This window comes from Pelophylax lessonae (assembly GCF_965119305.1).
Source record: "Pelophylax lessonae genome assembly, chromosome: 11".
NCBI classification, from domain to species: domain Eukaryota; kingdom Metazoa; phylum Chordata; class Amphibia; order Anura; family Ranidae; genus Pelophylax; species Pelophylax lessonae.
The window spans coordinates 30,338,033-30,355,788 of NC_138778.1; the positions used below are offsets into that span (position 1 = coordinate 30,338,033).

General features: G+C 43.2%; 1 protein-coding gene across 1 annotated transcript in view; it reads right to left on the reverse strand.

The window, feature by feature from the left end:
* ANKFN1 (ankyrin repeat and fibronectin type III domain containing 1) overlaps positions 1–17,756 on the reverse strand; it is a 556,552-nt gene that overhangs the window by 140,701 nt on the left and 398,095 nt on the right. The window contains exons 11-13 of the mRNA XM_082271748.1: positions 7,251–7,466; positions 4,188–4,354; positions 2,212–2,362 (exon numbers count right to left, since the gene is read on the reverse strand). Of these exons, the coding sequence (XP_082127874.1) occupies positions 2,212–2,362; positions 4,188–4,354; positions 7,251–7,466 (534 nt within the window). The remainder of the gene's footprint in view (positions 1–2,211; positions 2,363–4,187; positions 4,355–7,250; positions 7,467–17,756) is intronic.

Below are 17,756 nucleotides of genomic sequence, written 5' to 3' on the forward strand. Positions count from 1 at the left end.
TTTTTTTAGGGGAAATTGCACTTATCATTTAAAGCATATATGTGCTGAGATTGCCTTCTCCTGGAGGTGATGTTACTAAGCATTCAATTCTCCCAATAACCAGTGTTTTTAGAAAAAAGGGAAAATTAGTGTGGACAGCAATTTGTTATGCAATTCTGCTGTAAATAGTGCACAAGTATAATTTGCTTGGCCTAAGACCTCGGGCATCGTGAATCACAGCTAATGGCAGAGCCTGCCTTGCGAGCCATAATAAAAATATTTCATTCTGATAAATCTCTCCACATACAGAGCTCCTATTTATGCTAATGCCCCTTATACATGGGTGCCTTGTGTTTTTACTAGGAGACATTCCTGACACTTCTAAAACGTCCACAGATTAATGGCCACCTTTATGTATACAATACAGCCACACGGAGCTCTAGGGACACAGCTTGTGTCCTACTTCTGTGTTGTACGCTGCCTTCTATAAAGGCAGTTATTATGGATGGGGCAATGAAAGACATAGAAGAATCTGAGTGGTTTTAAAGACGTATTTCAACGGTAGAAGCTACAGACCACCCTAAAGTTGATAATATGTTTTTTTCCCATGTAGTTGACTTCATAAACATATTACTATTGGTCCTCCAGAATAAAATCAACAGACATCTCATAAATCAGAGAGCAGAGAAGTAAAACGTAAAGGCATGTAAAATAATATAGGTTATATGATTATTATGACTCATTAGGGACCATATAAATAGATATAACATAACCTGGTGGAAGTTTCTAGTGTGCCTAAAGAATATGTAAATGTAAAGCCCAAATTTACCCCAAACCTCCCTCTCATCCTCTAGAGCACACATGTCAACCAACGCCAGAGCAAAATGTAGCTTTTACACCTCTCCTGCAGCTGCGGCAACCCCCTCATCTCCATCCCCACTTTGTCTTAGCAGTCGGCAGCAGAGAAGATGACAGAACTCCTCCTACAGATCCTGCACATCTCCGTGCACATGCAATACCCCCTTTTCTCTGCTTCCTATGGTCTCAGCATTCAGCAGACTCGGGCTTCTGACTCCAGCCCTCATCTGGTCCTCCACCAGACCTTGCACTTTCTGCTTCACAGTTCTACCCCCAGCTTCCTCCTGGCAGCAGCACAAGGTAAGGGGGAGAGCACTGTGATGTAAGGAAAGGTTGGGGATTCTTGAATTCTGATGCAAGAGGGAGTGGGGTGCTCTGTACATCCAGTCTTACAGATACAACTAGTGAGTTTTTTTTTTTTTCTTACCTTGTTGCTGTAGTGAGAAACAGGCTTTGCATTATCTTATTGACATCACCGCCAGGGATGTAAAACTATCGATGGAACAGCTACGTTCCTATTGATGTAGGCATGCCCCCGAACTACATCTCCAAAGAGCCCTTTTCCTACATACAGTGTGTGAGCAGACTCTTGGGAGTTAAAGCAGAAGCATTGCTTTGTTGGGAAAGAAATCAAAGTATGCATGTAGATCAGGGCTGTCTTACCGAATGGGCACGCTGGGCAGTTGCCCGGGGGCCCCACCTGCCCAGCGACCCAGCCAAAGCCAAGCATTAGCCCTGACTCCCTTATGCGTCCTGCCGCCAAACTTAGCAGGTGGCAAGCGCCTGTCGGCCCTGCGCTGCTGTCAGGCCACTTGGGCTGTGGAGGGGGAGCCCACAACTGCAGGAATGCCTGTCCGCTGCCAAGGAAACAGGCACACACAGGACATTCTAGTCTGACTCCCATCTGTGTGTGTGTTCACCAGACCCAACCGCCGAACTTGGAAGCTGTCATTAGCCTGGCACTGCTGTACCAATAAATATAGCCTTATCGATAATTTGCATTTTTATTCTCGTGGGTGATTGTTTAGGCAGGGCCCCAGTGCACTGCATTGCCGGGGGCCTTTAATGCTCTTAAGATGACACTGATGTAGATGGGGGAGAGTGGGTAGAGTTTTGTAGTAGATAGGCTGATAACACTGCTTGGGATTTCAGTGCAATAGAGTCAGTATTGCCAGTCAACAACAGGAATTTTGGTGCTCATTAGATTTCTGGCAGGATGATCAGATCATTTTCTGCACTTGCAAAGAACATAGGAAAATTCATATGTATTCGAGAGATGTACTGAATATTTTTTTTTCTGCCTTCACATACACTTGTGAATTAAGTCTATTGCAATGTTCTTACTCTAAATTTTAATGCGTAGATTGTTTTTACCTGGTGAAGAGGTAGATTGATCTGTTTGAGTAGGGCCTTCACTGCTATCTGGAGGTCATAGAGAAACAGGTGGGTATGCGCATCCAGGGAGAGCTCCATGCTGTCCAAATTCTCAACCATTGATAGGTTTTGAATCCATTCCCATTCATCTCTACCCAGGAAGAAAAGACAAAGAATGTCAGAAAGCTAAAGGTAATAATAGCAAGCAGCCACATTTGCATCTTTTTCCACAGCCACCGGTCAGGCTGGATTCACACCTCACCTGCTGAGCAATTTTTAGGCAATTTCTGGCATTTTTTACGTGCTTAAAGTGCATCTATAGCCAAAATGTTTTGCTTATTATGGATAGAATAGAGAAGGTTTAGAGTGGGGGTCAGCAACAGGCTGCTCACAATATTCCTGTCGACCCTGGCTATGTTAGGGAATAGAGGTTTTTGGAAATATGTACTGGGCTCTGGTTTCCCTAACGCAGATAACTACTGGTCTACAGGCTGGGCATAGTTAAAGTGTTACTAAACACAGCAGCCTGCTTTCACTATTATCTGGTCTCCCAGAGTACCCAGAACATGGAAATGCAATTATTTTAGTAAATATAAACCGCTAAATACCTTTTCTCATCAGCAGTAAATAGCAGTCTTGTGACTTCTATCAGTGTCAGCCAAGCACTGGTTAAAGCTTGTAGGAGGGGTTTTCATACTGCACTGAGCATACTGCACTACTGCACTATTAGGCTGCAAGACCCCTGACTCTCTGTCTGGATAGTGCTTATTGGCCCTGTGCTGATCACATGCACCCTCCTAAGAAAAAAAAAAACTTTCTTGCAATACACATCAAACTGAGCATGTGCAGCCTGACTCCAAAGGCTCTGTACTATCCGAACCTGTTCTGGAGTCAGTGGAAGAAGAGGAGGATCTGTGCATACAGGATCAAACAGCCTTTTTACACAATGCAGAGGATTAACCCCTTAGGTTCCACAGTGAGTATAACAAACACGCTTTACTGCATATATACAGACTGATTTTACTGTTATGGGTTTAGTTACACTTTAAGGAAGAGAAAACCTGCACAAGATAATTGGAATTTTTCTAAATAAAATATAATGCAGTGTGATTTTATTTACAATGCTCTACAAGACTATGTATAATTTTGCTAGGGTTTATTAGGATAATCATTGTGTAAGCACTGCATCACCTGTAAAGCGGGGCTGAGGTTCAAATGCTTATGGGCAACCTATATGCATATAAAACAAGATCAAATCTTGCACAGATATTGGAGATTTCAAAAACATATTAGTCAAGGGCATTAGGTGACCTATTTCTGTTTCTGCAGTTATTTTATTACCTTACAGAACAACATATTAGAAATGTATTATTCCAAATGGTAATACAATTTAGTAGGCTAAAAGCTAGACAGTTTGTGTTAAAGTGATACTAAAGGCCTAGTTTCTTTTAATAGCAAACATGTCATACTCACCTGCTCTGTGCAGTGGTTTTGCACAGAGCAACCCTGATCCTCCTTTTCTTGGGTCTCCAACCTGCACTCTGGGCTCCTCCCTCCTGCCAAGTGTCCCCATAACAAGCCGCTTGCTATGGGGTCACTCATACATGTTCCCTCCCGAGCCCTGCTTTGTGTATGAACACAAGACAAACAGAACGGGGCTTGGCCCTGCCCCATGCTTCCTCCTCACTGACTGTGATTGACAGCAGCAGGAGCCAACGAGGAGCCAAAGAGCCAAGACAGCAGCTGCTCTCATACACATCTCTGGATCAATATTGGGCTTGTGTAAGTATTATTTGGGGCTTCGGGGGGAGCTGCATATTAAAGGTTTTTTACCTTCATGCATAGAATGCATGAAGGTAAAAAAATCTTCAGCCTTTACAACTATTCTTTTTTTCTAAAACAAAATCGTGAGCATTTAAAATGGCCTATTTCTAATCAGTGCCAGGGAGTATATGACATGAGTAGGACTTACTCACTTGGAAATATTACTGTTGTCCCGTATCTTGACATGGCACAGCATGTTTGGAACTCTCTGGGAAACAAGAACTTTGATTTGATCAACAGAACTACATAGCTTAAGGTAACCCAGATACAGTCCTGGGGACAGGCGATGCTGACTCCGTTTCTGATAATTCAGAATCTCCTGGTAAAGCAATGAAACAATAGAATGGTATTAGTTGTTGCTTGATTGATATTGTGGAAACAATCAGATCTGTATCTATACCAATGATATTACACAATGACAACAAATAAAGCCTTAAACAACCAACAATACATAATTAAGCCACTTAAAAACACAATTTAGATAAATCATAAAAATCATTATAATCTTTTTATTTTTAGAAGTTACATACATTGGTGGTCACTATTGATTACTTAAATCTATATATAATTTATGCAAAGCTGCATATGAATATATCAAGCAGGGATCCAAAGATAGACTTGTTCATCCATGATCAACTTAAAGGACCAGTTCACTCAAAACTAATATCTTGGTTATGGTTGGATGCTGAATGGAGGGAAGGAGATACCATTTCTTTTATCTGTAGGAAATGTTAGCTTTAAGATCTTCCCAAGTGAGTTCCAAGTTTTTCCACTTCACCATAGTCCCCTGCTGTTGCTGCTGAAGAAATGTCACTTTTTCTGCTGAAATTTTAAATGAGAGAAGCTAGAACATCAAATGCAGGGTTTTTCTCAGTTGTATTCCCCAAGTGATGCAAGAAGTATTTCAGAGATGTATTTTTTCATATTCAACCAAACAAAAATATCCATTTTAGATGGACTGATCCTTAAAAAGTGATAGTAAAGCTTTGCTTTTTTTTTTTAAAAGCAAACATATACTTACCGATCCTCTTCTTTCCGTGTCCCCCGCCGGCGCTCCCGGTTCCTACTCCTCAAGCAGTGCCCACATTGAAAGCAGCTTGGCCTGGGGGCACTGCTCCGTGCTCACTCCTAAACCGCTGCTCCATGCATCCAAAAGACACATAGAGCCGCAGTTCGGCCCCACCCCTCCATTCTCTCCTTATTGGCTCACTGGCTGTGATTAACAGCAATGGGAGCCAATCAGCTCCTGCTGCTGTCTCAGTCAATGAGGAGGGAGAGTCCTGGAACAGCCAAGGCTTAGAATGCATGAAGATAAAAAAAAACCTTCAGCCTTTAGAACCACTTTAAAGGGATTGTAAAGTCTCAACATTTTTCACCCTAATGTATTCTGTGCATGAAGGTAAAAAACCTTCTTTGCTGCAGCAACCCCCCAGATCCCCCCTTTTTATTACCTGAGCCCATCCTTTCCAGCGCCGTGCACGAGCCAGTGGCTCCAGTTGCTGGCTCTCATCTCATTAGACAGATTAATAGCAGCAGGAGCCATTGGGCCCTGCTGCTGACAATTCAATCCAGGAACATGGGAGTGGGGCCGACTCCCGCTGTCTCTGTCAATAGACACAGCAGTAAGACTCGGTAGCGTGCCCTGTACGGGTGCACACAGGGAAAGCGGCTTTCCGTGGGAGCACCTGATCAAGAGGAGGAGCCAGGAGCGTCGCCCGGCCACCCCAGAAGAGGAAGATCGGGGCTGCTCTGTGAAAAACCCTTGCACAGAGCAAATAAGTATAACATGTTTGTTGAAAAAAACTAAACCTTTACAACCCTCTTAAGGCCTCAGGCACACTGCAACTCTCCTAAACGCCTTTCTCCTAGGAAGAGAAAGCCGCGTTAAAAACATGCCTAAAGTTGCTTTTTTTTTCCAAACACCTTTAGGCGCGTCAAGTGTTTTGGCGTTCATTCATATTAATTTATTCTGGTCATTGAAATGAACACCCAAGTGATAGACGCCTCAGGATTTCTATGCGGCAAAACACTCCTCTCCTGCCCCTGGGGTTTCAATGTTCTGCCTCTAAACACACCTGCCTCTAAACTCCTGTAAATGCATATGTGTGCATGGACACATAGGATAACACTGAGGGGGGGGGGGGGGGGGGGAGGTGTGGGGCGTTTAGATACAGAAAAAAGTAAAATGCCCTTAGAAGCAGTATTTTTAAAGCCCATGAGGCCATACAAAGAAGTTACAGAGTTAGGGAATTTGGCTTTTTATTCAGCTTCATTTGTTGCATGTAACAAATCTGAATTTATCCTATGCACCAGTACTTAAAGCCTAAGGCCCCATTCACATATCACGTAGTTGGAAAGCGGGTTCCCACTCGCAATGTTAAAAGTTAAAACACATACAGTTCCCCGTGTCGCACATAGGCCAGCCCATTCACTTGACTGTGTTGCCCTATGTGCATTTGTCACGCTAAAGAAGCTCAGCGACCAAATGTTGGCCCTGAGCCAGGCGCGGTTCACACACGTGTTTTGTCGCGTGGCAAAATTGCACTGTATTTGAGGTCTAAATGCACCAACAGTGCATTGCAGTAATGGTTGAAAAAAAAACAAATTAAAAATCACAAATGTACTCTAGTATTATGTTTGTATCTCCAATATGAGTCTCTCTACAATATCTATCGACTACAGCAACGATTCTCTTTGCACTAGTATCTAATCTACTATTTATTTGATAACTTTTTTATCTGTGAAAATATATCCTTCACAGAAAGACAGCTGAATACTTCATACATGTTAGATATATTCCAGAGAACTTTTGATTTATTTCACAGTTCCAGGGAATGCTGTGTTTGAAAAGTGGGCAGTGTGTGCGATAGCTGTGTACAGTATGTATAGCGCCATGGCTGAAACTCTTCCATCATCATTGAGAACTCAAGACTGCTATGTTCAAACATTACAGCCTCCTATATGCGTGTTTATTAAGTTATAAGTCATCAACTGCATTACATCAGCTATTTTGAAAGGCTCCCAACTAGAAGATATTAAATCAAGCTTTTGTGTGGGTTTCATTGAGAACATAAGAGAAAGACGTTTGTTTAATAGAAGCGGATGTCATGTCTGGTCTCACAATGCAATTAATTTCTGCGACTCCCGGGCATGCTGTCCTGCTTTTCCACTGGCGTGTGCTGAGGGGATTAGTTCACACCAAATTATGGCATTACCTGGATGGTTATGAGTAAGATGTCCAGGGCTGTCGGTTCCTCGGGAGTTGACAGGGATTTCCTCTGGCTTTGCAGTTTTGAGATTTGCATCCATTTGCCATTGAAAAAAGAATACAAGGTCTCGACTTCTCGAATGGTGATGACCAAGACGTTGCCATGTCTGTCCTTTATGGGCTCGTAATATACCCGGCCTAAGTTGTGAGTGCCAAGTAAGTTCTGCAAAATAAAAAAAACAAAGATATAAGGCATTATTTCAATCAATGATAAACCACTCAGTAACCCAAAGTAAATACTTCAGATTTTTATACTCCAAGTCTTTTTCCAGTACAGGTTTGCATGTGCTTAGTTGTTAGCAATCATTTGGGTTGTACAGAAAAAAAAAATCTACAATCCATCATCTTCTTTTGCACAATAGAGAATGAACCATGGGAAACTCCTAGAGTTCCAGAATCTACCTACTACTAGATTAAATTGCTACTTCACAGAGTGGATGAAAAAAAAAAAACAATTTGATTTTGCTACCCCAATTTTATGTCTTGTCATGGTATTTAAAGCAACATGGATGAAGACAAAGGACCACTTTGCTCTGCGTTTTATTTGTTTAAATTACATACTGTGGATGATTGGTTGTTAAAACAAGGTATTGAGTGTTTTTTTTTTTTTACACTGTTAAAGATGAAACGTACCTACCCAACAAATAGACAAGTTACATATAGACTACTATAGACTAGCGTAGAACAGATGTCACTATAACCTGTCTGAACGGCCAACCCACCACCCACTTGCACCCTTTCACCTTTACCTTATCCCAATAATCGAGACGACACCGTGAGTGGAATAAAATTGGCCATAGCAGCCCTTTTATTAACCAATTTCAAATTAAATTAACATAAAGGAAAAAAACATTTCTTAAAACAGAAACGTCAAAAAACAGTTAAAGCTTTTGTTGGTCTATGAGGCCCTCCATTTTAATGTTCAGATAAATACTACACTGCGGGCCCACTTAAACATGCTAGGCCTCCAGCCGCAAAACTCCAGCTCTGAGACAACACTCTACCCACAGTGTACCCATGTTTCCTTCCAGTCAAACTGACCTCAACTGGAACGCACCAGAAGGAACCTACCACCAGTGGGTCCCGAACCATTACCTTGACTTAAAGGTTCTTGCACCTGCCAGCAAAGACCAACAAAAAATGCCACAGCTGCCACGACATCCCCAGGCAAACCTGTCAAAACAAAGAAAAAGAACAAACCCCCACCAAGGAACCAAAACAAATAGATCTGAAACAATAGGGAGGGAGGGAGGGACGCTTCTTCTGCCGAGTGAGGGGATTTTTTGCGCCCCCAGAAGATCCCACCTCCCCCTAAAGCTAACCTAAACAACCTAGGCTCCCCCCCCATGACACCCCTGTCTGACTTGTATTTCCTAATTTAACCCCTACCACTCCCCTGTCCACCTAGTCATGCTGGCCCTATGCTATCCCTCCGCTCCTGCTCCGGGCCTCACTGTTCTACTTTAGGCACCGGTGGAGCAAAAGAGCTTGTTAACTGGAGTTTTGAGAGACAGCTCAATTTTTGGTTTTATGAATCCTTCTCTTGAAGCATCTTCCAGCACTGAAGGCTCATTCACACTTTTCCACTTGTCACGCCTTAACATGTGTTGTGTTAAGGTCGCCCATTCATTTTGATGCACCATATCACAAAAGTAAGGTTTGGCCATGAAGAATATACAGGCTGGTTTTAGCCTGACTTGGAGCTCCCTGTTCTACAGTATGTAACTAAAATTTTAACAGTCTTATTTAACAAACATACACAGTTTACATTGCCATATCTTTGTTGAACAAATGGTTTAAACAATCAAAGTCAATGACAGAAAACATATATGAACCTCTAGCATAAAGGTATTTTGAAGGGCGGCTGGAATCAGCTATTCTAACCAGTGAGCCAGGTTCAGTGAGAGAAAAAGAAAATCACACAATGAACTTATAGAGGTTAGGGTTACCATAAGAAGGGGTAACCACCAATCACTGTAGTTCAAAATGGCAGAAAGGTGGAAGAGTAAGAAGGTTTTTGTCACCATCATTTCCTGGTGTCATCCCCCCAGGACATCAGAAATGTTATATTTTTACAGGAGGAAACCACATACGATTGAAAAAGACCACCATCACTACAATGACAAAACAAATGATTGCAGCATTGTTTTTATCATCTACATTACCTAAAATACTGCTGTATTTTAAATAATCCCATCAAGGGTGAACCTTTTTGAGACCGATTCACTCCAGTGGGAACAACCATATTTGCCCATTGCACATTCTGTATAGGCCTAGTTACTTTAATAGTATTCAGGGGCGTAACTACAGGGGGTGCAGGGGTTGCAATTGCAACCGGGCCCCATGCTCCAGGGGGCCTGTGCGGCTCCCCTGTACACCTGGATAGGAGGGGCGGCGGGGGCAGCATGTAGAGAAATCACTGTTCTCCTTTCTCTTCCTGTTGCTGCAGGAGGAAAATGGAGGAGATTGGTTCCTCTGTATGCTGCCCCCGCCACTCCTGCTATCCAGTTCACTTGTGTTCTGCTGTCTCTGGGCCCCTGTGTGCTCCCCTGGTCCCCCCCCCTCCCCCCACCCACTGGGCCAACTGCAGAACTTGTCAAAGGGTCCCACAGCGGGACCGTAATAAAGGGCCCTGCAACGATAGTGAAGGGCCCCAGAATCAGTGGGAGGAGCCTCAGGCTTGAAGGGAAGGGCCCCAGCCAGGTGTCCAGGGGCCCTGCATGGTTTCTTGCACCGGGGCCCTGAAGGTTCTAGTTACGCCTCTGATAGTATTGCTACACATACACAGTGATTTTGTTTTAGGTTAGGCACCTACAAATAGTGTTGATAGTGTATAACTCAACAGCCTGGAGATCGATCACCGCACAACTCTGAGAATTGAAAAGTTATACTACAGAACACATACAGGCGCATGTTGTTTTCCATAGCCATCAGCCACCTATTACTGCTAGTACTCATTCTGCTTTTCAGAAATAATAGGTGAGGTTAATATGAACAGGTGTATTGCTATTGTATTATTTTCTGTTACTTAACGTTGTTTAAAAACCATCAGTAAGTACCTATCCTAAGGGAAACCTGCACTGAGAGCGAAGTACATCCATTATCCTAGCCTCAGCCTGATATTCTATAGATATCAAGACAACTAGCAGAAGGAGAGGTCAACAATTGCAGCCACTCTTTTCTCTTTATTATGTTTTTCTTTATTGCGCTTCTTGTTATCCTGCTAATAGTGACTGAAAACAACAGACTCTGTGGCTCATCCTGTGATTACAGACACAGTTCTAGAGATATTTCAAATACAGTTTCTGACATTCAGACAGCCACCGGATGAAGTCTCCACAGTTCTGTATAGGTCAGTGAGGGTGAACCTTTTTGAGCCCAAGTGCCCAAACTGCAACAAAACCAACCTTTTTTATTTCAAAGTGCCAACACTGCAATTAGCGAGAGAGAGGGGGCTGAGAGAGAGATAGAGAGAGGGGTTGGGGGTGTGAGAGAGAGAGAGAGAGAGGGGTGGTGAGAGAGAGGGGGGTTTGAGAGACAGAGAGGGGGTGTGAGAGAGAGAGAAGGGGACAGAGAGAGGGACGATGAGAGGGAGGGGGCAGAGAGAAAGAGGGAGGGTTGAGAGAGGGGGACTGAGAGAAAGAAGGGGACACAGAGAGAGGGGGAACAGAGAGACAGAGGGGGTTAAGATAGGGGGGCTGAGAGAGAGAGGGGGTGGGGGTGAGAAAGAAAGAGTGGGGTGTGTGCAAGAGAGAGGGGTGTAAGAGGGGTTGAAAGAGAGGAGGGGACAGAGAGAGGGAGGGTAACTGAGAGAGAGAGAGAGAGAGAGAGGGATGTGGGAGAGAGAGAGGTGTGTGAGAGAGAAAGTGGCTTAAGAGAGAGAGAGAGAGAGGGGGGGTTGAGAGAGAGGCAGGGTTGGGAGATAGAGAGAGAGAGGAGTGTGTGAGAGAGAGAGGGGTGTGTGTGTGTGTGAGAGAGAGAGGGGGGTTGAGAGAGAGGCAGGGTTGGGAGATAGATGGGGTGAGAGTGTGGGGGGTTTGAGAGACAGAGAGGGGGTGTGAGAGAGAAGAAGTTGGGGAAGAGTGGGGTGTGAGAGAGAGAGAGAGGGGTGTGAGAGAGAGGGGGACAAAGATGTGTGTGTGAGAGAGAGGGAAGGGTACAGTGAGAAGGGGGGGTGAGAGAGAGGGGGAAGACTGAGAGAAAGAGGGGGACAAAGAGAGCGGGGAACAGAGAGAGAGGGGGATTGAGAGAGGGACAGGGGACTGAGAGAGGGGTAACAGAGAAAGAGGGGGATTGAGAGAGGGAGGGTGGACTGGGAGAGGGGAGTTAGGGACAGAGCTAGAGGTCTTACTCTTATCTGCTGTCCCTGCTTTGCCCACCTGTCCCAGTCTTTGTCTGCAGGTAGTCTGTGTATGATCATACCCGGTACTTTCCATGCCAGTCTCCGTCCTTGATCTGGGGTGCTCTCTGCTCTGTTCCTTCCAGCGGCTCTCTCACAGCCTGCGCCTCCCACCTGTCCTCATCTTCCAGACACCCAGTCAGCCTGTTCTCTGGACCTCACTGTTGAAAGTTTTAGCAGAGAGGAGGTTTGAGGAGTCAAGGCTCTGGAAGACGCTGGGGATGCTGCGCCTGCTGCTCACCTCTTGGGGGGTCAAGGAGGCGGTGAAGCTCTTCTCTCCCTCCCGGGCTCTAAGGCCTGTTTACCTTCCCTGTGGAGGCTGCAGGCTGCACACTCACTCGCCATATGCAGATAGATTCCCACACCTCGCTGTTTACTGCTGCACTCCCATGCTCCCAAGCTCCCGCTGCTACCAAACCTGGACTCTCCATGGACTCTCGTGTGCCCACAGAGATGGCTCTGTGTGCCAGTTGTGGCACGCGTGCCAGGAGTTTGCCATCACTTGTATAGGTGATATGATCATAAAAACATGGGACAGTTTGGCATTTGGTCTTAGAAATTATCCAACAGGTAACAGATATCAATCTAACTGATCAGCCATGGGTGGTTTTACACCACCTCACGCCCATGTCTCAAAAGGGGTACAAGAAATCGCTAGTAAACCATCTGCTGAATGCCACTAAGGCCTGTATTCCGAGTTCCTGGAAACATACTAACACAACATCCCTAAAACAATGGTTTGCCAGGGAGAACGACATGGAAGATCTTACTAAATGCAACAAACAGACCTAAGGCGCTCAACCAAACAATGGGCTAGCAGTTATATGTGGTAGTAACATGCATCCTATTGACCCAATCCTGTGCTGCATGCAATCCACTGGAGGAATGGAGATATCCAAAACAGAAATGCAAAGGCTATATCCTGAGCACTGGTAAAGTCAGGGTATCCGTGAGAAAAAAGTAGATCAATTGGAGGAAGACGGACTAATAAACAAATAAAACAGTCATGTGTGAACGACACAGTCTCAGAAAAGGCACACATCAGTGTGGTGTGTAATAAAGTTGGAGTTCAACAAGAAAATGGCCGCTTACAGGATGGGGACAATAATACATCCTTTTTTATGGATAGTGTAGGACCCACTGTCAATGGGGTACTTTGACGTAGTGGTGGGGTTGAGCACGATATGGCCATATGGTGGGACCAAATCCCCATTTTTATTTATGGATTGTCTCCATATTTGATAGTCATTTCTTTTGCATGTGTGCGCTATTCTTTTTTAATAATAATACTGCAGGCCAAGGGAGATGACATGGCTACTCGAGCAGCCCGTGTCAGAGGAAGGGAAGGAACCAGGGGAGGCTCTTTCTCCAATTAGATAACGTGTTTCAAAGCTCCCGGCTTCTTTGTCAATTGATCTACTTGTTTCTCATGGATACCCTGAATTTACCAGTGCGCAGCATATAGCCTTTGCATTTCTGAAAGATCTTACAGCAGCCCTTGGTGAGAGGGGCTCTGTTCAAACCAAAGGTAGTTTACTAGGAGGAATTCAAAAGCTCGGCCAAATATAAACAAGAATTATGGTCTTTTTATACACTTTTAGACTTTTAGCTCAGCATTGTGATCACTATACATGAATTTGCAGTGGTTGTGAGGCCTCTGTTACTCTTCCTCCCACTGCCTGGGTCATTGAATGGCGGATGGGGTTTTGGGGGGATAGCCTCTTTGCTTTCCCTCATCTCCTACTCCCTTTCCCCTGCCCCCTCTTTACTTTCCCATTTTCTCGTCCTTTCCCATCTGCTCCCTCTCCCCCACCTTTTTTTTTCTCCCTGTTTACTTCACCAATATTAGACCTCCCAGGTCCAGCATTCTGTACATAAGGAGTATATTCCCCCCTTGCCTCAGATTCCCTTATCCCCCGACCAGGGGGGGGGGGGGGTGTTCAGTTGATAGAATATTGTTTCGTGTTCAATTTGTTTGCAATGGTGAACATCTTTACTAAATAAAACATGGTACTGTACACATGAAAATGATAAGAAAGGTGCATTAAAACCTATTTTACAGTATACAATACAATAATAATTCAAAAAGTATACCACTAACAATACACTGAATTTTCTCTACAACCTAGAGGTCAGAAAGCCAGGGGGCCATATGATGATTTTGATATGAGACTCTATCATATGTAAATATACTCCTGGTTAATTTCCGAAGGGATCGAACCCTCACTCGTTTAGCAAATATAAACACAGCAGCTATTGACTTAACCACAATCTTCTAATCTGGATCTCATAACTGTATACTCTTATCATATTTAAATTACCCCAAATGCTAAAAACAAACACTCGAGTGAGGCACACTTGGCAGATAACCCATCTCACTATTCAAGCTGCCCACAGCCTATATAGCTAATTATTCCCGTCTTTCAGCTGGAGCCCAATTAAATTGCTCATTGGAATGGACATAAATAAGCAACAGTCCCGTGTCTGAAAAAAGCTATGAATCGGTCTCATTGAAAGTCTCCGCTGAGGCAAAACAGCATCAGGAGTCTCAAAATATCACAATCACTAATGCAATAATAAACGCTGGCCAATCAAAAGTAAACATGTTGAGTTGACAAGTTAATTCAGATTGGCAGATCAGAGCGGAGACAGGTCTCTGAAGAAATATTGAGTATTTTTGGTGCTCAGACAAGGAGAGCCGCTGGTCCACAAACCCTCCCCTATAAATAGAAATGAACCTATATTTAGGAAAGTGGGCCATTGTTTACAACATTTTGCAAACTTAATAAAACAATCTGGTCTCTGATTGAGGAGCAGAATTAGTAAGAAAACAGACTTCTCTTGGCTTGTTGAATGGCTTACTTAACCTCCCTGGCAGTATGATTCTTTTGGATTTTAGGTGCTGAAAGCGGTACCATTATTTTGCAGGTAATTCTTGTGAATGAGCAGCCCAAACCAACTGTATACATTTACTATATATTATATATATATAATGTATACAGTTGGTTTGGGCTGCTCATTTACAAGAATTACGTATATATATATATATATATGTATATATGTGTGTATATATATATATATATATATATAAATACACGGTATATATATATATATATATATATATATATATATATACTGTATGTGTATATATATATATATATATTTACATAAAAAGTACAGTAAAACTGCAGGAAAGGGCACTGGGGGACAAACTAATATGATTTTTTTTTATTTTGAATGGTATCAGTGTGTTTGGTGTGTTTTTACTTTTGTATTTGCCGCCGGTTCCACTCCCCTGCTAATGTCACGTCGCAGGAGACGGAAGCCGGGGCCCGGAGAACTCGGGAGGAAGATCCGCCGCTAGACACCACCGAGACACATCGCTGGATCCCGGTGACAAGGTAAGTAACCTCTCTTACAGGATCCAGCGATGCTTCTGGCGGTACCCCGAGTGTGGCTCGGGGTTACCGCTTTTGGCTCTGAAATTTAACCCCGAGCCACACTCGGGAATACCGCTAAGAAGGTTAAAAGGATGACATTCAAAAAGGTAAACTATATAACTAGAAATATAAGCTTTATTTACTATTGTAGAAGTAAAGGAAAACTTTGATATTTGTCAGACAAATGAATACATAGTTAGTCAGGTTGAAAAGAGATACAAGTCCATCTAGTTCAACTAAAAAAAAAAAAAAAAATCATGTAATCCCATATACACCACCCTTTACCCACAGTTTATCCATAGCAAGGAGAAAAACCCCAGCAAATCATAATCCAACTTTTGCTCCAGCAGGGGAAGAAAAATTCCTTCCTGATCCCCCGAGAGGCAATCAGATATTCCCTGGATCAACATTACCTATAATTGTAAGTACCCAATTATATTATGTACATTTAGGAAAGAATCCAGGCTTTTTTTTTTAAAGCAATCTACTGAGCTGGCCAGAACCATCTCTTGAGGGAGTCTATTCCACATTTTCACAACTCTTACTGTAAAGAAACCTTTCCAAATTTGGAGATTAAATCTCTTTTCCTTTAGACATAAAAAGTGCCCCCTTGTCCTCTGTGATGACCTTAAAGTGAACAACTCAACACCAAGTTCACTATATGGACCCCTATTGTATTTGTACATGTTGATCATATCCCCCCTTAATCTCCTCTTCTCAAGAGAGAATAAATTCAGTTCCTCTAATCTTCCCTCATAGCTGAGCTCCTCCATGCCTCTTCTCAGTTCGGTTGTCCTTCTCTGCACTTTCTCCAGTTCCCCCATATCCTTTTTGAGAACTGGTACCCAAAACTGAACTGCATATTCCAGATGAGGTTCTACTAATGATTTGTACAGGGGCAAAATTATATCTCTATCTCTATAGAGGCCATACCTCTGTTAATACAAGAAAGGACTTTGCTCATTTTGGAAACTGCAGCTTGGCCCTGCATGCTATTATTAAGCTTATGATCTACCAAAACCCCCAGATCCTTCTCCACTATGGATTTCCCCAGTTGTACTCCCCCTAGTATGTATGATGCATGCATATTCTTAGCCCCCAAGTGTATAACTTTACATTTATCAACATAAAACCTCATTTGCCACATAGTTGCCCAATGAAACAGGGCACTGAGGTCGACTTGTAAGTTGGAGACATCCTGTAAGAATGTTATTACAATGCATAGCTTGGCATCATCTGCAAAGTCGGAAATGGTACTTTTATTCCCTATATGATTTATAAAGATATTAAAAAGTAAGGGTCCCAACACAGAACCTTGGGGTACACCAATAATAACCTCAGACCATTCAGAGGAAGAATCATTAACTACTACTCTCTGAATTTGGTCTTTCAGACAGTTTTCTATCCATTTACAAACAGATCTTTCCAAGCCAGTAGACTTTACCTTACACATTAGCTGTGTGGGGAACTGTCTCAAATGCTTTTGCAAAATCCAAGTATACCACGTCCACAGCCACCCCCCTGTCCAAGGTTTTCCTTACTGTACCTCCTCATAAAAAGAAATCAGGTTTGTTTGACAACTTCTGTCTTTCATGAATCCATGCTGTCTGTTGCTTAAAATATTTTTTTCCAGCAAGAACTCATCTATGTGGTCTTTTATTAAACTCTCCAGTATCTTCCTGACTATAGAAGTTAAACTAACAGGTTTATAGTTGCTTGGCAAAGGCTTTGATCCCTATTTAAATATAGGCACCACATTAGTCGTACGCCAGTCCAGTGGTACTATTCCATTCCTTAACGAGTCCCTAAAATTAGAAATAAAGGCTTTGAAATGACAGAGCTCAATTCTTGTAGAATCCGTGGGTGGATGCCATCTGGTCCAGGTGCTTTAGCCACCTTTATTCTGTCTAAATATTTCTGGAGCACATCACTTTTAAACCATAAATGGTGATCCAGTTACTCTGATCAATGATTGTTATTGTTTTATTAAGCTTATTTGTATAGCCAGAGTATAAACTGTAGATATGAACCTACTTGGGTCAGCCATATTAAGGCCTTACATACACTATATTGTCAAAAGTATTGGGACACCTGTCTTTACATGCATATGAACGTTAATGGCATCTCAGCTTAGTTCGTAGGGTTCATGATTGAGTTGGCCCACCCTTTAGGGGCCAAGGCCAACCCTTGGAAAACAACCCCACACCATAATCCCCCCATCACAAAATGATTCTCTAATTCTTTCCAAAGGCGTTCTGTCGAGTTGAGGTGCAGGCCAGTCAAGTTCCCCCACCCGAAACTCGCTCATCCATGTCTTTATGGACCTTGCTTTGTGCACTAGTCCAAATAATTTGGTGCAGGGGGGGAATAATGCTGTGAGGTTGTTTTTTAGGGCTTGGGCTTGGCCCCTTAGTTCCAGTGAGGGGAACTCTTAAGGCTTCAGCATAGCAAGACATTTTGGACAATTCCATGCACCTAACTTTGTGGGAACAGTTTGGGGATGACCCCTTTTCTGTTCCAACATGACTGCGCACCAGTGCACAAAGCAAGGTCCATAAAGACATAGATGAGCGAATTCAGGGTGGAGGAACATGACTGGTCTGCACAGAGTCCT